This window comes from Sceloporus occidentalis, unplaced genomic scaffold, assembly GCF_023333645.1.
Source record: "Sceloporus occidentalis isolate IW3139 unplaced genomic scaffold, rSceOcc1.0.p SCAF_2, whole genome shotgun sequence".
Classification (NCBI taxonomy): Eukaryota; Metazoa; Chordata; class Lepidosauria; order Squamata; family Phrynosomatidae; genus Sceloporus; species Sceloporus occidentalis.
Genome location: NW_028316982.1, coordinates 60,905,947 through 60,930,355, shown reverse-complemented (window position 1 = coordinate 60,930,355; position 24,409 = coordinate 60,905,947). Strand labels below are relative to the sequence as shown.

Genomic DNA, 24,409 nt, shown 5'->3' with positions numbered 1-24,409 from the left:
TCTTTAGGAGCCATCCACCTGGAAGGACCCATGGAGAAGTACATTTTATCAGATGTCCTTATAGGCACTGACCACAGGAGGGCTCCCTTATTGCACATAACGTACCAGATCAGAAATTGGGAAGCCAGGCAGCTTGTCTCCCTCAGACTGTCAGAAAAAAGGAACTGAAGAATCATAATCAGATTGGAAGTGACTGCAAGGGCCCTCTAATCCCAGGTATCAATGCAACCAGGTTGGCTAATGCTGGCTATAATGAAATCAGCACACATAAAGTTAACTGTACGGTAAAAGTGGGCCGTATCATTTTCTTATGCAATTGTTCCAACCTTTAATTCTTGAGTCCACTTCTTGGATTTTTTCAAAGTGTGCTGGTTTACAGTTGTTGTGCGCCTTAAAGTAATGTATGACATAAGGTGATCCTAAGGAGAACCTATCACAGTTTTCTTGGCAAGGTTTGTTCAGAGGGGATTTGCCTTTGCCTTCCTTTGAGGGTCATCCAATAGGTTTCCATATCGAAATGGGAATTTGAACTCTACTTTCCTAGATTCCTAGTCCAACACTCAAACCGTTATATGACAGATAGCTGGGTCCATGAAAGCCCTGACCAATATTGTGTTATCAATTCAGCAAGCTGTTGTTACAAAGGAGAAGAAAGAGATGTGACTGGCCTACTATCACCCATAAACTTTGTTTTTTTGTGTTTTTTTAATTTACAAACCATACATTGAAGTTTACAATTCATTAGGCTGCTGTGCTGAAGTGAAAGTTCCCCCGTTTGATAAAATAAGTACAATTACAGGTGAGATTTTCCCTTCTATACATTTAGAAAGGAGCCTGCTATTTGCTTGTTATATGTCTTTCTAATGTGACTTGTTGTTATGTGCCTTCAAGTCATTTCTACCTAATGGTGACCCTATCATAGGGTTTTCCCCCCAGAGGTTTGCCATTGTCTTCCCCTGCCAGCAATGTTTAGACTACATGTCCTTGTGCTGACACTGGTTTAAGAAGAGCACTGGATGATTATTTTAATCTCCTTTCTCACTGAGTGGTAAGGAGAGGGAAATATTCTCCAGCTTGCCTTGCAAGCATCAGGGTCAGCTATTCCTAAGGAAAAGGGAAAAAATGGAAGATGTGTTGGTGGGACTTGCTGGAAAAAAAACACCTTGTTGCAGTGATCTTTGGTTTCATGTTGTATCATGGTCTTTCCACAGTTGTAGGACCGCTGGAGGTGCACAATAAAGCACGGCACCTTAGAAAGAAAAGAACAGGAGGACCCTGAAGATACCAGATAGTCAGTTAGGAAGAGGCAACAGTAAGCGCTGATCATGGAACCCATGATCAGCATGATACATCTTGTAAAGCATACTTGAGGAAGGGAGGGGGCATCCTTCTAACCTACAATGAAACCCCTGTAACCCATGTTGCTACTAAAATATTCCATGTCCTTTCTACTCTAATATGCATGAGGAATTGCTCACTGAAAGACTGGGGGGGGGGGGGGAAGAACCACAGTACAGTGAAAACAACCAGTGGCTAATAACTTGACAACTATGTGTGATCTGGCTCTGTGAATTTTCTCACAGAGGCTGTATCTCCCATCTTTTCTCACCCTAGGTCAAATCTTTTTCTTTTAAAAAAAACATTATAAAAGAGAATTACAGTAATAAGGGCTGAATTGAGGCACCTCATAAAATACAGGGGCAGAAACTCCATTGAGGTGGGGAGGGGGGAGCTTCAGGCATGCCACCGACCCATCACTTGCCTTGACACCTGGTTGTCCAACTGACCATTCCAGTCACTTGTAAAATCCCTTCCCTGCGGGAGCTGGAGACTTTGATGATTTAGAGCTGTGCTTAGTGCTTGGGTGTGAATTGTGGCTCCCTGCCACTGGCACAGTATTACTGACAAAGAAGGGAAAGAATCCCTTCTGAATTCAGATGAAGGGGCTGGGGGTGAGTGAGAAGGACTAGCGTCAGCCAAGATCATCTAGCCTTTCCTATGGGATACGCACTGCCTCTCAGTTCCCACTGTATCTATGCCTTTAACTGAGATTGTCATCTAAAACAAGAGTGACACAACATCTCAGACAGCAAATAGTTCAAAGCCTTCCCAGTAATCATTCACATTAAAAATAATGGTGTGATAACCCACAACACAATTCAGTAGCCTCAACTGCCAGCAGGCTAACCTACAGAATTCAACTGTAAACAACTATGAAGCTAAATTAGTACAATTATAGCACAAAGGTTCTGGTTCTGCACCTCCTTGGTAGATCAAAGAGAGTCTTGGCTCCTCAATAACCTCTTCCCTGAGAAAAGGGTTTTCTTTACAACCAGATCAAGCCGCCTTTGAGCCTATCTGCTAAATGAAGCAGGAGGCATCCCTGAAGCCTCTAGTCAAGCCTTCTCCTCAGGTTGGGCTTGACACCTGCCTTTTCAAAAAATCCCTAAAAACTGCCACTGTTATACAGCAGTCAGACAGTACTACTCAGATTTAACATGTGTATGGCTTTAAAATGTAATGCCCCTCTATTGTTATGCCATCCAAGAATTGTATTAATAAAAAAGACTTGGAAACGTGTTAAGAGGTTTTATTGCATATTAGAGATCACAGAAATATTTGTTTCAATGGCAACATAGGGGGAAAAGAACCGTTGTTGCTTAGATCTCCAAGTGACGCATTTAGATCTCCAAGTATATCATGTTCAAAGTGGGTATAGGAACCTGCCTGGTTATGGTGATGCTGTGACTTCCTAGCTGGGACTTTGAGATATATTTCCACCTCGCCCTAATCATTTCATTTGTCAATGCTGTAAGGGAGGATGGGGAAAGTATGCTCCTCAAGATGTTGCTGGACCACAACTTTTCACCACTGGTGCTTCACCACTGGCTATGCTTGCTAGGGTTGATGTGAGCTGCAGTCCAACACCTAGAGACTCATACTTTAAAAATACAACCAGCCTTCTGTATCCATGGATTATTTATCCACAGATTCAACCATCCACAGCTTGTGTGTGTGTGTGTGTATTATATAATAAAAAGGAAACACTGATTTTTCCATTTTATACAAGTTACACATTTTACTATGCCACTGTATATAATGAGACTTCAGCATCCACAGATTTTGATATTAGTAGGGGGTCCTGGAGCAAAACATCCAGCAGAAACCAAGGGCCCACTGTATTTCAAATTCTCTATCCCTCTCTGTCTCTGTATTTTGGTATGGGAAACATGTGATCCAAATCACTAAAACACTCAGAAATAAGAGGGAGCCTTGGATTCTCTACATAGCCATAGTTCATGGCCTTCCTCTGAAATCTAGCCAACAGCACCTGGGATTTGTTGGCATTTCCTATTCAAGTGCCAACCAGGGCTGACCATGCTTAGCTTCCAAGATCAGATGGGATATGGTGCAGTGTATTTAGGGCTTAAAATGTGGTACTGGGCTAAAATTTAGCAACCAAAAACTGCACTGTCATTTTTTAAAAGAACAGGCTTCTAACCCTTACAGCTGTGAAGATAAATTTGAAAGTATACAAGTGTGAAGCTTAGTGCCAACTATTTTATTTTACTTTATAATATTTAGACTATCTTTATCCCACCTCATATCACAAGACCTCAGGGTGGCACACAAGTAAAATCTGACATTGTTGTGTGCCTTCAAGTCATTTCTGACTTATGACAACCCTGTCTTGAGGTTTTTTTGGCAAAATTTGTTCAGAGGAGATTTGCCTTTCCCTGAGGCTGAGAACATGTGAATTGTCCAAGGTTGACACAGCTATATATATATTTAGCAATTAATATGCTTATTTTAGCCTACAACGTTGGTCTTTTACTGTAAACTAGCCATAAAACATTTTGGATAGGTGTTCATTCATTCTCTCCTTTCAACAAAGAAGATTTCCCTAGCTAATATCAGATTCTTCTTAGTGCTAGGAAAGCATCTCCTAATTACTCTTCCCAACCCCATTCTACTGCATTCTTCTCCTTCCATACAGCAATCCATCTATAATCGCTTTATGGAGTTTAAAGGTACCTTCTCCTCTATTCTTTTTGCTGAAGTATTGACAAGACATTACAAATCCTGAAACTGTAGCAATTTTTTCTGGTTTAGTATCTGTTCTGAAAACAAATAAATTTAGGCAAGTGGCAACTTTTATTACCATTTAGGGATTACTTTTAGTGGAAATATTGTGATCCCTCTGGTATAGTTTTCATATCAGGGAAAAGAAAATAAGTGCAATTGGGAAAAAAGATTAGTCCCCAAATAGAAATAAACAATCTTTCTTTCCTTGCCAAAAAGGGTTGCGGTGGACAACATGCTCTTTGTCCTGCAGGAGATCAGTAGACAGTAGCTATGACAAGAGTAGAATCATAGAATCGTAGAGTTGGAAGAGACCGCAAGGGCCATCCAGTCCAACCCCATTCTGCCATGCAGGAATCTGCTCTTCCTAAGCAGCCTAATGAGCAAGGAGGGAAAAGAAAGGTCAGAAAGAGGAAAACGGAAATATAGAGTTTGTTGATGTTACTGCATGCTTCAAGTCATTTCTGACTTACGGCAAACCTTAAGACAACCCTATCATTGGTTTTCTTGAAAAGATTTGTTCAGAAGGAGCTACCATTGCTTTCCTCCAAGGCTGACAGAATGTGACTTACTTGAGATCAACCAATGGATCTCTATGATTAAGTGGGGATGCAAACCCTGGTTTCCTGGAGTCCTAGTCCAACACTCAAACCACAGTGCCCCACTGGCTCTCCTGACATAACAGGTGGTACTGATTATTTCCTGGCTCTGGCCCTGATATGATAAGCTATCTTTAAAGATCTGAAGGACTGTCATATAGGTGGTTGAGCAAACTTGTTTTTCTACTGCTCTAGAACCTAATGCAGTAGTTCAAATTACAAGAAAAGAGATTTTCACTAAGCATTGTGAAATTAAGACCTTTTCAACAATGGTATAAACTTGTCTTGTAAGATTATGGACTTTCCTTCATTGGAGGCTTTTAAACAGAGTTAGATGGCCACCTGTGTACTTTAATGGTGCACTAGTGGAGGTTGGATTTAGATTATCGCACACTGAAAATCCCATTCTTGAAAAAGCTGCAGAAGTCCAGGTTGCAGACGGGCTGCCCAGGTGGATGCGGGCTGCCTACAGCCCAAGCACAGGCAAATATGATAACACCCGTGGTTGGTTTTGTTGTTGTTGTTGTTTTTACTTTTAGAGCCCGCCTCTCTCCCAGTGGGATTTCTGTGTGCAATAATCTCCTTCGTGGCCCTTGGAGTCCCATTGTGATTCTGTATCTGTTGTCTCCAGCTCCATCCAGCATTACCATGCAGTCCCTGACAGACTACCTCTGCTATAGGGGGCCCTCAACAGAAAAAAGCTAACAATCCTTGCAACAGTGTTCAAGATAGTTAAGCATATGGCTACCAAAAAAGAGCCTCTCTGACTGAGAAATGGTGGAAGCTTTCAAGACACCAAAAACACTTGCAAAAGTTTTTTTTTAAATTCCTTCTTTAAAATCTGTGCATTCTTTGCTCCCCCTTCTATTAAATGGGATTGTGAGTGTACAAAATATTTCACAGTAACCTTCTCATATATTATCTTAACCATGCACTGAGGTAGTTTTTTTTAGTCTTCACATTCCTCTCATTGTGACCCCACCAAAGTCCCTGAAATACATTCACAAACTTGGGCATTTCCAAGTCAAGAGAGTGAACATCCAGCAGCACAAAAAAGAACCAACTTCTCAGAAAGACGTCTCTTTTAGTACCTGAAACTATTTGCTAAAGACATCACACAGTTCTACAGTGAGTCATACGTATTTGTCTTCAAGACATGCAAGCACACTATTTGGGAGGCATCCTGGATCTGCTTCCTTCCCTTTTTTCACCAGTCTCTCTCATGTGGCTCCCGGTAAGGTAGACCCAGAAGGCTAAACACATCCTTCTCAGTAGGGGTGGACAGAGCAAGGCCCAGCACTGTTTTGAGACCACCATGTCCACGTACCACGCCACTGCTGAGGGCATGCTCTGACAGACTCATGCCCTTGGTCTTGGCCAGAGCTCGCATAGAGCGATTGAAGTGGGCTGAGCCAGTGAAGTAGAGCAGGGCACATGCAAACTCACTGTAGGGCACAACAATGATATCAAGACGACGGTGGCGCCTGTATGGGCCTGGCAAACGGCAGACTCCAAGGTACTTCTTCTGGTTTCCATTGTCTTCCTGACTCACCAAGTCATCTGTAAGAAAGCCTGAGAAAAGCAGAAGTCTGTAAAAAGAACAAGTTAGTTCCATGGAATACTGCAAATCCCTCCTTGCCCAGATATAAACCTGCACTGGCGCTTACTGTGGTGTTCAATACAGTGACCTGATTATCGACATTCCAGGTCCTCAAGGAGTTTCTTTCTGGAAAGAATGTCAAGCACCTAGCTCAGGGGTCGGCAACCTCCGGCCCGCGGGCCGGATGCGGCCCGCAGAGGCATGCCGCCTGGCCCCTGGCTGCTGTTGCCGCCGCCACCGCCGGTCACGGCTTTTCGCCGCTCTGGGTGCCGCCATTTTGGGCAGCAAAATGGCGGCGAAGTCTCGCGCGACCGAGATTTCGCCGCCATTTTGGACAAAAAAAATGGCGGCGCCCATAGCCCCAGAGGCCGCCCAAAATGGTGGCGAAATGTCACGCGACCTCAGGGGAGCTCGCGCGAGACTTCGCCGCCATTTTGCCGCCCAAAATGGCGGCGCCCAGAGCGGCGAAAAGCCGCGATGGGCAGCCGCGGTGGCGGCGGCGGGCCTTTAGGAGGCCCGCTGCTGTCCCTGGGGCCCTCCAGCAGGGCTCCGAGGGCGGCAGGGGGCCTCTAGGAGGCCCGCTGCCGTCCCTGGGGCCCTCCAGGAGGGCTCCGAGGGCGGCAGGGGGCCTCTGGGGGGCCCGCTGCCGTCCCTGGGGCCCTCCAGCAGGGCTCCGAGGGCGGCAGGGGGCCTCTGGGGGCCCCGCTGCCGTTCCTGGGGCCCTCCAGGAGGGCTCCGAGAGCGGCAGGGGGCCTCTGGGGGGCCCGCTGCCGTCCCTGGGGCCCTCCAGGAGGGCTCCGAGGGCGGTAGGGGGCCTCTGGGGGCCCGCTGCCATCCCTGGGGCCCTCCAGGAGGGCTCCGAGGGCGGCAGGGGGCCTCTGGGGGGCCCGCTGCCGTCCCTGGGGCCCTCCAGCAGGGCTCCGAGGGTGGCAGAGGGCCTCTGAGGGCCCGCTGCCGCCCCTGGGGCCCTCCAGGAGGGCTCCGAGGGCGGCAGGGGGCCTCCTGGGGGCCCGCTGCCGTCCCTGGGGCCCTCCAGGAGGGCTCCGAGGGCGGCAGGGGGCCTCTGGGGGGCCCTTTGCTGTTCCTGGGGCCCTCCAGGAGGGCTCCGAGGGCGGCAGGGGGCCTCTGGGGGGCCTGCTGCAGTCCCTGGGGCCCTCCAGGAGGGCTCCGAGGGCGGCAGGGGGCCTCTGGGGGGCCCTTTGCCCTCCCTGGGGCCCTCCAGGAGGGCTCCGAGGGCGGCAGGGGGCCTCTGGGGGACCCTTTGCAGTCCCTGGGGCCCTCCAGGAGGGCTCCGAGGGCGGCAGGGGGCCTCTGGGGGGCCTGCTGCCATCCCTGGGGCCCTCCAGTAGGGCTCTGAGGGCGGCAGGGGGCCTCTGGGGGGCCCTTTGCCATCCCTGGGGCCCTCCATGAGGGCTCCGACGGCGGCAGGGGCCCTCTGGGAGGCCCGGTGCCATCGCTGGGGCCCTCCAGGGGGCCCTCCAGCACTGGCGGCCCCCACCAGCTTTTTTGCCAGTCTCTGACGGGGCCTGGGGCCCCGTCAGGTGCCAGCAAAGATGGGGAGGCCTGGCCCCCAGAGGGTGGAAGCTCCGCCCCCGGCATGCAGCCCCACCCCGGAGGGTGGAAGCTCCACCCCCGGCACGCGGCCCCGCCCCGTAGGGTGGAAGCTCCACCCCCGGCTTCGGCCCCCCAGTCACCTGAGGGACACCAACCCGGACCCCGGCTCAAAAAGGTTGCCTACCCCTGACCTAGCTAAATCAGGATCTTGGAGAAGCGCCCACTGAAAGTCAGGACAGGGTGTTCAAACAAACAAACAAGCTTCATTTATATACCGCTTCATACTGCCTAAGCAGTGTCTAAGCGGTTTACAACTGTAAGCTAATTTGCCCTCAACAATCTGGGTACTCATTTTAACGACCTAGAAAGGATGCAAGCCTGAGTCGAGCTTGAGCTCTTTCTCTGGTCTTGAACTCGCAACCTTATGGTTTTGAGTGAGTGGCTGCAGTACAGGCATTTAACCACTGTGCCATCAGGGTAACCATTGCGCCACCAGGGATTGTTCAGTTGTCCATGATTATGGACAAATGGATTGTTGAAACAGTTTTGCTGGCTAACAATCCATTTGAGGCAGAATTCAAAGTGCTGACTATGAATCCTACATGACCTGGGTCCAGACCATCTGAAAGACCTTACCTTTCCATATGACCCTGAATGAACTTTAAACCCTTCAAGAGAGGGCTTTCTCTTGGTCCCACCACCATCACAAGTGTGTTTGGAGAGTACACAGGAAAGAGTCTTCTCAGGAACTTCTTCACACAGGAGTTTTAGTTGGCCTCTGCTCTTTCTGCTGGCATGCCAATGGTGTCCCCGCCCCATGTGTCACCTGTTGTGGAGGGGCAGGGTTTCTGGATAGCAGGCGGGGCTTCGAGGGACAGCAGCCAAAAGGGCCCATTTGCCCCTGCTCTGCTGCTGCAATGCCACTCTACTCAGGAGTAGAGTGACACCGTGGCAGTAGGGTCGGGAAGGCTGCACTCAGCCCTCTTTCGCTGCCAGAGTATCATTCTTCTCAGGAATAGAACAATGTCATAGCACCAGGCTGGGGAGGGCTGCACATGGCCCTCTTCTTCGTTGCCAGGACACTGTTCTCAAGAATAGAGCAACACCACAGGAGCAGGGATGGGAGGAGTGTGGAGGAAGGAGCCACTGCTGTAGCAACACTGTTAGGAGCATACTTGTCACTCCTCATCCCGCAATGAGAAGAGAACCCAACTGGTTGTCACCCCTCTTCTAGGGTGTCACCTGGTACAGGCCGCATGCCTTGCACCCTCCTAGTGATGCCACTGTGACAGGCAATTATCTTTTTTAAAAAACTTAGACAAACCTTTGGCTCTCAATTTTTAATGGGATGTGCTATGCTTTTATCATTTTAAAATATGTTTTAAATGAGTTTTAAATTGCTTTTAATGGAATTGTTCAGTTTTTTTGTTTTGTTTCATGTTTTTTATTATTCAACCAGTTATTTAACAGTAATTAACACCTTTGCATTAATAAGATTTTGACTGTAGTTTCTTTTAAATGTGATAAGCCACCTAGCATCCCATGCTAGCAGAAAAGTGAGATATAAATTAAATTAAAATCAGTCAAATCCTGACACAAAGGGTAAAGAGATAAAAATGACACTACGTGTGTGCCTTAAATCATTTCTGACTTTGATGACCATAAAGCGTACCCATCATGGGGTTTCCTTGGCAAGATTTGTTCAGAGGAGATTTTGCCATTGCCTTCCTCTGAGGCTGAGAGCATATAACCTGCCCAAGGTCACCCAGTGGGTACTATGGCCAAGTGGGGAATCAAACCCTGATCTTCAGGGTCATAATCCAACATTCAAAACCACTACACCACTCTGACACTGAGGGAATAACAAAGTCATGTTCTATGTTTTCACTTGTTGACCTTGTATTTGGTTGTTAGAAAGTAAAAATAGGCAACAGAGAAGAACTTCATGAAACAGAAAAATTTGCTAAATTACAGCAAATAATTTGCTAAATTAGAGCAAATAATGCAACATTCCTTACTTACGTATTTCATGATCCATTCCAGCTATGTCTAGGAAGGGAAGAAGCTTCTTCTAATGAAGCACCAGATACTGGAGATTTTCCAGTTAGGATGAATTGTCAAGACCAATTCTGCATGCCAGTTCCATTCTGGATACTTATTCTTATTCTTTCAAATTGCCCAAAGGTGCAAAAGTACCCAGAGTTCTCCACACACATACACACCCTGCAACTCAACTGATGCTCCCCTACCTTTCCTCCGAAGGCAGTCAAGTAGTCGGCTAAATACTCCTTGGTGGGAGTGTCCATCGGGGTGAGTCACAAGCACATCAACATCCCCACAGGTGGATTTTCCCCGCCGGAATGAGCCACATGCTATGCACTCTAGCCCAGGTTGGATAGCTTGTGCTGCTTCTCTAACCTTAAGAAAAGTAAGATCAGGAGAATGAACTGGTACACAGTTGTCAATTTCAATTTTCTTTTAATTGTTTTCTAATGAGATAACTCAGTTACCCAGGACCATGCATGTTTGCTAAAAATAAATAGAAAGTGTTAAATAAAAATGTGTATTTAAATTCAAATAAATTAAATATATATATATAAATAATGAGACCTCCATAATGGAAATTCTGTATCCACAATATTGAATCCCATCATTGGCATTGATCAAGTAAACAAAACAAAATCTAATTAAATTTACTTTAGTTTGTTTCTTCCAGACACAATGGGAAAGGAGTTATGGCAATGCTTTTCCACACCGAAAGTTTACCATGAACTGTCCCTGTGCTTGTAAGCCTACAAGTAAATGCAAAGATTCTCAGAATGCTAAATCACAAAAGTAATGGAAAATGTATAATACATTCACAACTCACTTGAGCTGCCTCAAAATGCAGTTGTTATTTAGATAACGTGCAGCCTGATAGCAATAATATTCCCAAATGGGATGTTACCATGCTCTGTAGCTGGACAAAACCAAAATGCTCTTATTCCAAGTAGTGGAAGGAACTCTGTCATGGGGGAGCACATCAGAGTTTGGGAAAGCTACTTTTTTCAACTGCAGCTCCCATAATCCCTAGCCAGTGAATGGGATATCTGAGAATTTTATTCCAATAAAATAATCTTTCCAACTTCTAGAGTAAGTATTTCTGATTATTCTTAAACAAGAAGAAAAAGACAATAGCAAAGCATGCAGCACATCAATACAGCACCAGTTTCCTGGCTAGTCAGGACTCCTCAGGTTGATAAGGAAGGAACCACTACTTTGTTCTTGCCTAAATCTGGTCCTTTCCTGCTTTTGAGAGGTTCCATGTTATGGAAATGAACTCCAGCAGTGTGCTGGGGAGTTCCATGCTTTCTCTCCATTGAAAAGCAGGCCAAGAGCAGGGACTCACACCTCAATGAAAATAGATCCAAAGTGAAGTCCTTCATCCAGTAGCATCCTTAGGCTGGTCTATTTCTGATGGCTTCATTAAAGCATCATTTCAAGGTGATTTTGGTCTGTAGGATTATGGGTATTATGATGCCAATCACCCATTTTACTAAACAAAGATGTGATTTCTGGTTCAGAACAAAGGGTGCATGGGGCAGTAGGAGGCAGTTTGGAGGGTGCGTACCCCTTGTCAGTTTCTGGGATCATCCTTCATTAGTGAGAGATAAACCCATTAACCTTTGCCCTGCAACATATGGGAATAGCCTTCATGGCTTTTCTAATGCAGATCTGGTCCTTTTGCATTTTCAATTAAGTTTTCTTGAAAGCAGCCAGCTCCAACAGCACCTTGGATCTCAGGACAGTCAGCAGCTAATCCCTTCATTTTCTTGTCTCTTCACCAGAGGTGGGCAAGAGATGGGTAATCCTATCAAACCCACAATAAACCCACTCCCAATTGCAGAAGACTCCTAAAAGAACTTTAATCCTGTGTATGAAGTGATGCCTTACCTGGCAACTGTGTATTCTTTTGGAGCAGGCACTGTGACTGACTGACAGTGTTACACTACCCAGTGCTGCCATGGCAATTTCAGCCTACAGAAGAAGCAATGAAAAAGCTTCTTGTGGCCCATCACTCAAACATTTTTACTAATCTAAAAGCCCAGAACATGATTCTGACCAAGCCCATAAAAAAGAAGAAAGAAGACTTGCTTTGAAGGCTAGCAAAGACTCTTTTCCTCACCACAAGGAGCATTACAGAGACTTAGAAGATGTTTTCTACCACTAGCCTGATATGAAACAGTCTAAGAACTGGTGTAACAGATTGGGAATTTCTAAAAACAAACCTGCCATTTTACAGCGGATTAGGTAAAATAGCCCAAATTCAAAATCAGCTGTAGATGTTTTTGGTTCATCCACCTGGAGAGAAGGTAAGATAAGTGACAGCTTTACTTTCATCCTTTTGCACATGAGGTCTCTCCTACAACCTGTCAGGAAATTCAACTAGGAGGTGAAGTTAATTAATAAACTTTTTCTTAATGAACTCACTGATGGGAAAGGACAATGGAACACAAAATTAAATGGCAGATTTTGTGGAGGTGGCTTTAGCTGTCGAAATGTGACAAGCACAGCACCAAATTAAGAGGCAGAGGCATATATAGCAAGCAAGAGACCCATAAGCAGTCCATCCCTATTTGAAGCCATAAAGGTGCCCTATCCACATGCTTCTCATGAGGGTACATACTGTCTGTTCTATTTCAGCAGCTTCTTCCCTTGGTATGCGCTCCAAGAAGTCCTCATAGTGCTTCAAGCCAATGGCCTGCTGGCTGGTTAGAGAGGCCTTAGCACGGATGTCATCCAGAGTACGGAAACCCTGTCCAAAGCACAGAGAGGCCACTCAGAGAACAGAATTTCCTTTTTAGTCCCTGAGGGTCCAGTTCTGTTCCTTGTGCTATTCAACATTTACATGAAACAGCTAGGAGAGATTATCTGGAGGCAGAGAATATTACCACCAGTATACTGATAACATCCAAATCTATTTCTGCTTTCCACAGAACTCCATGGAGGCGTTTTTGGTTCTAAACCAGTGTCTGGTTTAGTAATGGACTGGATGATGGTAAAACTATTGAAGCTCAATGCAGACAAGACAGATATCTCCTGGTCACTCAAAAGATAAATAAGAGAATAGGTATTTAATATTCACTTGATGAGATTATACTCTCCCTAAAGAGGCAGGTTCGTAATTTAGAATTAGCCTTGAACTGGAGCCCCAAATTTCTGTAGTGGCCAGGAGAATGTTTGCACTCTTAAAGCTAGCATGCAAATTGCATCTAATCCAGGAGACACCTGATTTAGTCACAAAGATACATGCCTTAGGCCTGTTACAGACAGCCAAAATAAAGCTGCTTCGAGTCACAGTGGAGGTATGGTGTTTCAATGATGCATGCATCCTAAGAGTCCAGAAGCCACACCAAAGCCATGCTCCAGTCCTTAGGGCTGGAGCGTGGCTTTGGTGCGACTTCTGGACTTTTAGGACGCATGCATCATTGAAACACCATACCTCCACTGTGACTCGAAGCAGCTTTATTTTGGCTGTCTGTAACAGGCCTTAGTTACAACCCATTTGGATTACAGTATTGTGCTCTATGTAAGGCTGCCTTTGAAGAGTGTTTGGAAACTTTTTAGTTGGTCCAAAGAGCTGCAATTATAGTGTTAATGAGGACTGATTACAGAGATCATACAGATCCCCTACTAACAGCTCCACTGGTTGCCAAACTGTTTCTGGGTATAATTCAAAGTGCTGGTTATGCTATATAAAGGTCACTTATAAGATTCCGTTCTCTAGCATGTTATCAGTTATTAGTCATGCTAGATTGCGTAACAAAGGCTGTCTAAAGTATAACCTCACATTAGTGTCTTGTAGAAATGCCACAGTACAAACCATATTGGCAAACAATTACTACAGTGCTCATTACTGTAAACAGGACAGGACATTACCTGTTGATACCACATCTGAGCAGTCTTCACTCCTGCACCCCAAATATTAGAAAAGACTTCCAGTACTGACACACTCTCACTGATGTGGTCAAGCTTTCGAAGGTGTCCACTCTCCAGGATTTCCATAATCTTTTCTGCCATCTTCTTCCCAATTCCAGGGATCTTACAGGCTTCCTGCAGGAAGCACACAAAACAATAGTTGGCCAGAAAAAAAAGGCTCAGTTACGATAGACAGTTTATGTATTTCTTCTTCAGCTTCAGAGCTTACAAAAGTTACTTTTGGGGATTACAACTCTGAGAATTTTCTAAATTGGCTGGGAATGCTAATCCAAAAAAGGAATTTTCCCAAGCTGTCACCAGATGTATGGATTTCATAGAATGGGATTTTTTTTACTCCTAAGGTACTGCCAACTTTCTCTAGTAAAGACCTCACCTAAAGAAGCCATATTCCCAAACTGCAATTTAGATGCTTATAAGAGCTCTGTAAATCTTTCTCGTGTTGAACTCAAGACAATCTTCAATTTTTAGTGACAGCCAGAGTTAAGTAGTAGTTTTAAGCATTGGACATGACTACGGAGATCAGGGTTCAGTGTCCGCTCACCTACAGAAACCCACCGGGTGACCTTGGGCAGGTCACACTCTCTTAGCCTCTGAACAAAACTTGCCAAGAAAACCCTGTGATAGGTTTGCCTTAGGGTCACCATAAACCAGAGACAATTTGAATGCACACAACAGGAACACTATTTTAGATGTTCTTTGTACCCTTAAAAAACAACAATTGTGGCACACGGTTTTCCTAATTCTCCATACTCAAGAAGTTGTCTCTCTGAAAAGTAACCAAAAGAGCAACAGAATCATAACTGTTCAGAGTTGCTCCCAAAAACAGCAAGCTACAAATACTTTAGAGAAAATGGAAATGTAACAAGAAAGGGACTGGTTGGGGAAGGGGTCTTTTCCACTTACCTGATAAGAGGTGACTGGCTTGTGATAGCTCTTGAGTGCATTAATGGCTTTGGAGTAACCTAAAGCCCTCCACTTGTCGCCCTGGACAGAATAGGCTTTTTCCATCAATCCCAGCTTCTCTGTAATGCACTGATTATGATTCATTTTCTTGCTTTCAGAGGACTGTGCACAAACCCACTTGCTAGTGGGAAGCACTGTTGGAATGCTTGGTGCAAAAGTGTTAAGCTGTTGGCCTGACTTCAGTGCTTCTAGTTCTCCCAGGGTGACAATACGTTCCTCCCCTTCAGTTCCTTCATCATCTGAGAACATCTTTGGAGAGGCAGAATAAAAAGCCATGAAATACAGCTATCACTTTTCCAAATAATTATGAAGCACAAACTCATTATGCACTAGGAAAGAGAAAAGTTAAAAACAGTAGGCTCTTAAGCACTCTGATATCCACAACAATATTTAAATGGGTCAAGAATCAAAAACAGCAAACACCAGTTAAATGAACAGCAGCGTACCACTTTTCCTCCACCAAGTAAAATCTACAATGGGAGTAAGCAGTTCACAGCTTACAAGCCACATGCAACCCTTCAAATGCTCTTCCAAGCCGCCTTAGGAAACATGCCTGTGCATATTACATATATAATTAGAGGGATGCAGTGGCTTAGTGATTAAGAAGTGAATTCGGACAACTGCAAGATTGGAGAGTTGGCAGTTCAAGGCCCAAGCGCTGTATGATGGGGTGAGCTCCCATCACTAGTCCCAGCTTTTGCCAACCTAGCAGTTCGAAAGCATGCAAATGCAAGTAGGCCCCTCGGGGTCCCTTCGAACACTAAGAGTCTTTGATCCTATGGAATAAATAGGTACCACTTCAGTGAGAAAGTAACAACATTCCATGCAGTCAACATTTCATGTTCCTAAAGTAATAAATTAATTTTAAAATGGTAAAGATGTCTATGGCCTGTTACAGACAGCCAAAATAAAGCTGCTTCGAGTCACAGTGGAGGTATGGTGTTTCAATGATGCATGCGTCCTAAGAGTCCAGAAGCCACACCAAAGCCACGCTCCAGTCTGGAGCATGGCTTTGGTGCGACTTCTGGACTCTTAGGACGCATGCATCATTGAAACACCATGCCTCCACTGTGACTCGAAGCAGCTTTATTTTGGCTGTCTGTAACAGGCCAATGTCACATTTTTTGTGAAAATTTTCATTTTATTCTGGGGGGGGGGGGGATCAGAAAAAAATCCCACCCTTTCATGGCTTCAAAATTTTCAGAAATTTACATCTCTAGAGGATTCTTGGCACAGATTTATCTTGTTAGGAAATAAGTAGCCTAACCTTAGAAAACCTACCCCTTTGTCTTCTTGCTGTCCTGAAGAGTCTACAACACTGCAGGGAACGTTGGCTCCTGACTGTGATTCAGCTTTTAGCTCCATGACTTCATTCTCCATTGGCAGGTGGATCATCTCTTCATCCAGATATTGTGAATGCCTCTTTGAATGGCCTGCTACATCCAGATATCTGCCAAGAGTCAATGTACAGCAAAATACAATTGCTGCATTTGAAGGCATCCATTCTACCCCTAACAATACTTAGGAAAATAGAAAAAGTGAGTGAGGAGATCATACATTAACTCTCTGGCTGGATATGATTCACTCTCCAAGCCTCAACTCCAAAAGTCCTGCTTTTCAAATGTTTAACTATTAGTGAGAGATACTAGATACAAATATTACCTGATAAGTTTGCATGTTGTTTATCACTCTTGCTTTTACTGGATGAGACAGCCTACACTAATTTCAGGATAATGCAAATGTATAATACTGAGAAAATACAAAAGTTCATTATTTATTTGTGGATTCCAGTACTGGCAAGATAGCTTCTGATGGTACCCTCTATTTGCATGATTCTATGATCAAAAGGACATCAAGGCTAGCGGCATATGAAGCTATTACTGCTCAGGGCTGCCTCATAAAGTAAGGAGCTTATCACATGACAGTTTTTGCAACTCCAATCCGAAGTTAATCCTGGTTCAACCATGCGAATTCACGTTAAAACATGATAGATTATCACACATGATTGCTGACATTGAAGAAACAAGAGAGGCATGGAGGGAAGGCTGACAATGTCCCTCCTAGAAATGTAAAAATGTAAATCTTTGCTTGAGTCAGGATCTGAACAGAGGACCTTCCAGACAAACGTCTGGGCATAAATTTTAATTTCTCTAAAGGCTCCTAGAAATGTAAAAATGTAAATCTATGCTTGAGTCAGGATCTGAACAGAGGACCTTCCAGACAAACGTCTGGGCATAAACTTTAATTTAGGTTTAGGCTTGGAGAGAAGCAGATAAGTAAATCAGGATTTTCTGGCCCTAATGCTAAAGACCTCAACTAAAAGTGCTTTTCTCTTTGTATCTTCCTAAGATAAGAAATACACTCGTTCCAACACATTTTCGGCTTTGACATTTGCAAATTTGATTATTCAAGGATATTATTAATATGTTCTCTCTAGGAATATCTAGGTCCCCAGTGCAACTCTATGGTCAACTTTAACCAAAAGTCACACTGAAGGACCTAGAGATTCCTAGAGAGAACACTCCACTAGGCATTTGTAGCTCCTCCAGCACAATTCTATGGTAAATGTCTGGTAGATGCTGACCACAGAGCTGCACTGGAGGATCTAGACATTCCCACAAAAGTGTTCTCTCAGGTAAAACATAGTGTTTTTTTATTTGCTGTAAGTTTTTTATTTGCTGTTTTATTATTCATTGTAAGTCACTTAGAGTCCTAAAGTGGGAAATGGGTGAGATATAAATAAATAATTAAATAAACAACAACAACAACAACAACAACAATATCCTGCCATATAAAACCTTATAAAATATGTAAAAAGGTCCCCTACTTCTCTGGAATGAACAGGCTATAGCCAGTAGTGTCCAAAAGCCGCTGTGCTGAAATACACGAACTCATCCAGGATGCCTTTACCAGCTGCAGTGCCCTGGGTAGTTTGGTTAGTTTGAGGAGCCGGAAAGCCCGCTCACAGTCCATGCCCTCATCCACTATAACATGTGTCACCTCTGGAGAAAGCTGGCTGCAGACGCTTCCCCCATTCTGGAGGATCTGCTTCTGGAAGATCTCAGCCCTGGCCTGACCAATTCCAGCTTGCAGAACATAGGCTGTGACTGGCTCCAACCATCCTGTTAAGAAAAGCCACAAGGAGAATGAATGGCTCAGCAAAGTAGGGATGCATTTCAAGTCTTATCTGAATAATAGGAGTCTCACAACTTGAAGCCATAACAAGTGTAAAGGGGGACAGCTTTTTTGATAGCATGCATGATCAATTATTAAAGCACAATAGCTGTGTAAATGATCTACTTACAAGCTTATGTTATTTCTCTCAAAACAAATAACTAACATGAAAAATTAGCTCCTAGTAATCTATGGCAGAACTGGATAGACTATCAGATGGCTTCCCCTGGCTAAAGAATGAAATGGAAAATGTACCTTGTTTGTTCCTAGTTTCATCTTTGAGTACCTTTGGAGGCACTATCTTTTGTGATGCATCCCTTGATTTCTTTCGTTTGGGGAAAGCTTTGACAATTCCTTGGGGTTCCATGAAACACAGACAGCTCCTCCCCAGAGACAAGCAGCCTGGCTGGAAATGAAGGTAAAGATGACAAAGAATTTGTTTATACACATATCACCTTTCAGTTAATGGTACCAAAGTGGTTTACAAATTATAAAAGATTCCAATGAAGCACTAATCAAGTACAACAAAAAAGGGCAGAAAGTACATAAATCCAGCTTGGCAGATAGGTTTTGACCAGACATCATAAAGAGTGGATCAGTGCCAAGTTACACCTTCATGGGAAGTATTTCATAACCAGGTATGAACCCCATTATGGAAGATGGGATATTAAAAATACATAAATAAATCTTGCTTTTCTACCAACCTGAAAACCACGGCAGATACCTGGAAAAAGATCTTAAGCATGGTATATTGATAAAATTACTGGCTCTCCTTCAGATCCAGTAGTGTAGTGGCTTGAGTATTGCACTACGACTATGGAGACCATGTTTTGAATCCCCACTTGGTCATGGAAACCCATCGTGGACATTTCAAACTCTCTCAGCCACATGGGAAGGTAAAGGCAAATCCCCTCTGAACAAATCTTGCCAGGAAAACCCTGTGGTAGAGTCACCATAAGTCAGAAATGACTTGAAGGCACACATCAACAAAAACTCCTTCAGATATTTGGGTCTTACATCATTTGAATTTTAATTATAAGTAGCAACACTTGAAGACAGCCAACATGGTGGTTTGAATAATGGACTATGACTCAGGAAGCCCAGGGTTCAAATTCCCAAGTAGCCATAGAAACCCACTGGGTGAGGGCTGTTTGACAGTGGAACACACTCCCTCGGAGAGTCGTGGAGTTCCCTTCCTTGGAGGTCTTTAAACAGAGGCTGGATGGCCTTCTGTCGGGGATGCTTTGATTGAGAGTCCCTGCATGGCAGGGGTTGGACTGGATGACCCTTGTGGTCTCTTCCAATTCTGTGATCTTGAGCAGTCACATTTCCTCAGCCTTCAAGGAGGGCAATGGTAAACGTCCTCTGGATACATCTTGCCAATAAAACTCTATGACAGGGTTATCATAAATCAGTATTAAACTGAAATGAAATAATAGTAACAATAAACCAACACCTTAAACTATGTTCAGATGTTAACAGGCAACCAGGGCAGTTAGATTCAGTATGATATGGCTCCACCCGGCTATACCAGTTACAGTCACAGCCACTGCCTTTTGTATTACCTGAAGTTTTCAAATTGCCTTTAAGTGTAGCCCCACTTAATGGAATATTTTATGGGAATTTTATGTCAGATTATCAAAGGATGAAATACTGTGGCCAGGTTACACCTATCCAGGAAATGTCAGAGATACCGAACCAGACAAAACTGATAAAATGTGCTGGTTGGAACCAATTGTGGCTCAGCTAGTTTAAGGGGAACGCCCAATCTATATAACTTCACTTTAAAGGGAAGTGAAACTTTGTCTAAAATAGTCTGAACACCCAGTTCCCAGACACAAGAACTACCTAACTATAAGACTTCCACCTATCCATAAGACTTCCAAATTGCTAGGATTCATTAATTAACCCATTACCTTTGTAATGGATCAGTCTGAATTTGATCATGGCAACAGAATTATAGAGGAACTTCCATCACTATTTCTCACCTCTTACATTCAGTTGAAAATACCAAGCTCATTAATTGTACACCCTACTGGATATGTTGTGCCGATGGTGTGGTGAAATAGATACATAGTTCTCATGGCAACCACAAAGCCCCAAAATGGGTTCCCTCATCACTCTCCAGTTTGGCTACTGAAATCCTCCATAATCAAAATCCTAAGGTTTCCAACATCACATTAGAGATGAGTTCCGTTAGCTTGGACACATAGAAGGTGTTATACCAAAAGAATCCCTAACTTTTTTTCTGGCCCAATACACAATAGACACATTCCAACTCAATGTCTCAGCAGACTGGTTTCATGGGAGGGAGAAAGACTTCACATAGATGGAAGCAATCCTCCTCCTTATGTCTCTAATTATATTGCTATTGCAGGTCTTAGGTGGATAGTTAGGGGAAATGTGTTCTGTCCAGTTCATCCATCCAGATCTCCATGATGCATTCCAAATCAGCCCCTCCACCCTTCATTAAATTATGGCTGAGAGTTATTTTGTTACAGACTGACCTAGCATTAAAATGTGGTACAGAGGATGTAACTCTGAGATGTCTCAATGCTCTTTCTTTCCACTGGCTAGGCCATAACAAAACTAACCTCATCTTCTAGAACAGTGAATTGAAAATAGATTAAAATGTAATTGGAGTGACTGCAGATTTTCAAGTGTAACGCAGTCAGATTATGCTAGTTAAGTGAACAGCAGTGAATCATACTGATATGCCAACAATTAAAGTTTAAATTTCATATATCAGTTTTCAAAAGGGAAGTTTTGTTAGTCTGTTGCAGCAAAACATCAATCCTTTGGCACCTTAAAAGACTAAAAATATATATTGCATAGGCTTTTGTTGGTGCAGTCAGCTTCACCATTGAAAGCCTTGTGACCCATGACAACAGATGAAACAGATGTCTACATGCCACTTTATCTAGAAGGTGGAAATAATTGTGGTGCAAGGCCAATACGATAACATCTGGGTTTCTAAGCTCATGAATCATATTAGTAACTGAAAACACTGAAGCAGAAGAACTGCTATTAGTAATGCTCCATCTTGACTTCATTTGGGTATGGGCAAAGCTACTTATTTTCGTCAGTAGGTGAGGGCCTGATAGATTACCTGCTTAATCAATGATGAGATGTTATCTTTGTCATCTATAAATCTAATAAATAAATAAGTGCAGTTATTTGAGTTATACCAACTTAGGTCTGGTCACAGGAGAATTGGAACTGAATCGAAATCTTCACAGGTGGACCTTGAAGAAGGATATCAAGTAAGAGAGGTGACATTGCACACACACTCCTGAAAGCAATTTAAGGCAAACAGAGCAGCAAGGTAGAAATGATAGGCAGCAGAAGATCTGTGGATGGCTGACAATGGTGGAGCTGTATATAAAGGGATCTTGTAGCACCTTTGAGATTGAGAGAAAGAAGTTAATAGCATAAGCTTTTGGAGACTAAGGGCCAAAACACACTGCAGAAATAATAGTTTGAGACCACTTTAACTGCCCTGGCTCAGTGCTAGGGAATTCTGGAAACTGTAGCTTTATTAGACATTTAGCCTTCTCTGTCAGAGAGCTCCAGTGACACAATAAACTACAGTTCTCAGGATTCCCTAGCACTGAGCTAGGGCCATTAAAGCAGTCCCAAACTGGATTATTTCCACAGTGTATTTTGGCCCTTCATCTACTTCATCAGATGCCACAGAATGCTGCAGCTGGAGGAACAAAGGCCCGCTCGCTGGCAGGCATATTACAGAGAGTGACAAAGCAAAGGAAGCAAAACCACAAAGGGCTTTGAAGGTTAGAAAAAGCTGGTTGTGCTGCACCTAGGAGCAACCATGAAATCAGTGTAGAGATTTAAAGAGTAAATGGGATCAGTGTGACAGGAGACACTTCAGAAGCAGAACTGCTGAATGGATGTGATGGGACAGCAAACAAGAGAGGGGAAGACGGGAGTAATCTACATCTGGGAATAGATATTCTTTATTTCTTTAACAAATGATATTAACAAATGAAACCCCTGTAACAGTATTCAGACGTTAATTAACCTTGTACAAGAATTTGAAAAAGCTTCGGGGCTCAAAGTGAACAAGGACAAAACCAATATGCTGACGAAAAATATGGACGATGCGGCTATTAAGAATTTGGAAGAACCTTCGGGATTTAGAATAGCAAAAAAAGTAAAATATCTAGGAATAACGATAACCAATAGGAATACAGATTTATTCCATAACAACTATGAGGAAACGTGGAGGAACATCAAACAAGACCTTGTTAAATGGGGGAATATTCAGTTATCTCTTTTGGGGAAGATAGCAGTTATTCAAATGAATGTGCTCCCAAAAATTTTGTTTAAGTTCCAAACTATTCCGATCTTGCATTCTTTTAAACCTTTGGATATGTGGCAAAACGATATAATGAAATTTGTCTGGAACAAAAAGAAGGCCAGAATCGGAAAGAAAATAATGTGTGATGAGAAAAGTAGGGGGGGCCTGGGACTCCCAAATTTGAAAATCTATTATTTTGCATCCATATTGCTGTGGCTAATAGAATGGATCCTCTTAGAAAACGAGTATATATTGAATTTAGAAGGAGATGGATTAAGATTCGGGTTTCATGGGTACCTATTTTACAATAAAGATAAAATCCATAGAGAATGTAAAAACCATATTATAATTAGATCATTGTTGAAGGTGTGGGACAAATTAAAATTGAGACTATGTAATCAAATTGTTCACAGCTGCTCTCCACAAGAAGCCTTTTTTTGGGAGGGAAGGTATACCCAAGCAAAAATGGCTAAGATACGCAGATTTAATTAACGTAATACAAGACTCAATAGAATTCAAAACAATGGAAGAGTTACAAAGTTCAGACATCTCATGCCACTGGTATTTGTATATGCAATTAAAAGCAAGATGGAAAGTTGATAAACTACAACCAGGCATATGTAACAAGAGAAATGAATGGGAAGAGATAATGGGGAAAGGAAAGAAAAATGCCATCACCAGATTTTATAAAATGATTCTGAGCTGGGATATGGAGGAGGAGGTAATCAGACGTAGCATGATCTTATGGGCACAGAATGTGGGTCATAATATAGCATATAAAAAATGGGAGAATATTTGGACCAAAGGTCTTAAATATACTAGCAATCAGAATTTAAAGGAGAACATATATAAAATGACATATAGATGGCATCTCTCTCCACAAAGAATCTCCTTGATGTTCAAAGGCAGCAAACCAGAGAGTTGGAAATGCTCTAAAGTAATAGGATCTTACTACCATGTATGGTGGACGTGCATGGTGGCAAAACAATATTGGCTAAAGGTGCATAATATTATAACTAGAGAACTAAATATTCAAATCTCTTTTCTTCCTGAAACATATTTGTTGGGTATGATCGATTCAGAATTGCAGAAACAACATGGTAAACTAATTTTTTATCTTCTTACCTGTGCTAGAATTTCATTTGCTACATTTTGGAAATCTGACCAGACGCCATCCATGGAAAAGTGGATAATGAAAGTATTTGAAATGGCAGAAATGGATAAGATGACTTGTTGGATGAGGGAAAAAAGTGAAGAATCCATTAAAAAAGAATGGGAACCCTTTTACAAATTTATAGAAAGAAAATGGAAAAATATCGTGGTTTTGAGTTAATTATGTAATATGACACTTAGTAAGTGGTGAGATATAGTAATGTGATAGTTTCAGAAATCAGAACTCAATTTGAATTTGTATCTCCAAAATATAAACGTATATAGAGCAATGAAATTGAATTTAAGTTCCTCAAAATTAAGCTGTAGTTCGCCTACATAGTCTTCCATGTTTGAAGTAGTTTTATAAGGTAAAAACGGTTTACAAATAATAAGACAGAAAATCTACTCCGGAAAACTGGATTATATAATTTGGGTACCTTGTGAAGAAAAACAATTAAGTATTAAAACAAGTATATGCTCTTCACATTTCTGGTAATACGTTCATATAGATTTACTCGCTTAAGGGAAACTACAGGGTAGAAGATTGTTCAAAAATTTACATGATAAGAAACCTAGGGGTGAAAATTGGATTGAACAAACTGGGTATTTTGTGAAGGAAACATTTGAACTACATGTAAGATAAAAACAATGGAAAACTGATACATTGTACAGAGATCCAGACAGTCGGAAGGCATAGTATATGTTAAATGTATTTTATTAATGTTAAATGTTTAATGATGAAGATGAGTGAGGTATATACTGTCTAGGTAAATGTATATTTTATGTGTAACTATTGTAAAATATACGTGGCTTTTTTGTGCTTTTGTCTTTGTTTCTGTCCCTTGTATGTGTTTAAAACTTTGAAAACAACAATAAATAATAATAAAAAAATGATATGATAGCCCTCTTTAAACATTTGAAGGGATGTCCTGTTGAGGATGGAACAAGCTTGTTTTCTGCTGCTCCAGAGAATAGGACCCAGAGCAA

General features: G+C 42.8%; 1 protein-coding gene across 5 annotated transcripts; it reads right to left on the bottom strand.

Annotated features, from left to right (window-relative positions):
- Positions 1-2,593: 2,593 nt before the first annotated feature.
- On the bottom strand, positions 2,594-18,355 carry POLL (DNA polymerase lambda). Of its 5 annotated transcripts, XM_089509711.1 has the most exons (9): positions 18,208-18,355; positions 17,606-17,900; positions 16,060-16,228; positions 14,719-15,027; positions 13,756-13,929; positions 12,503-12,631; positions 10,086-10,254; positions 6,129-6,254; positions 2,594-4,459 (listed from the first exon to the last, which is right to left on the bottom strand). In XM_089509711.1, the coding sequence occupies exons 1-9, from the start codon at positions 18,317-18,319 to the stop codon at positions 4,341-4,343; spliced, it is 1,602 nt and encodes a 533-aa protein (XP_089365837.1). In that variant the 5' UTR covers positions 18,320-18,355; the 3' UTR covers positions 2,594-4,340. The 5 variants fall into 5 exon arrangements, with proteins under 5 accessions (XP_089365837.1, XP_089365835.1, XP_089365839.1 ...); XM_089509709.1 differs by having other exon boundaries at positions 4,383-6,254; XM_089509713.1 differs by having other exon boundaries at positions 4,383-6,254; positions 17,779-17,900; positions 18,208-18,301.
- Between the last annotated feature and the right edge of the window lie 6,054 nt (positions 18,356-24,409).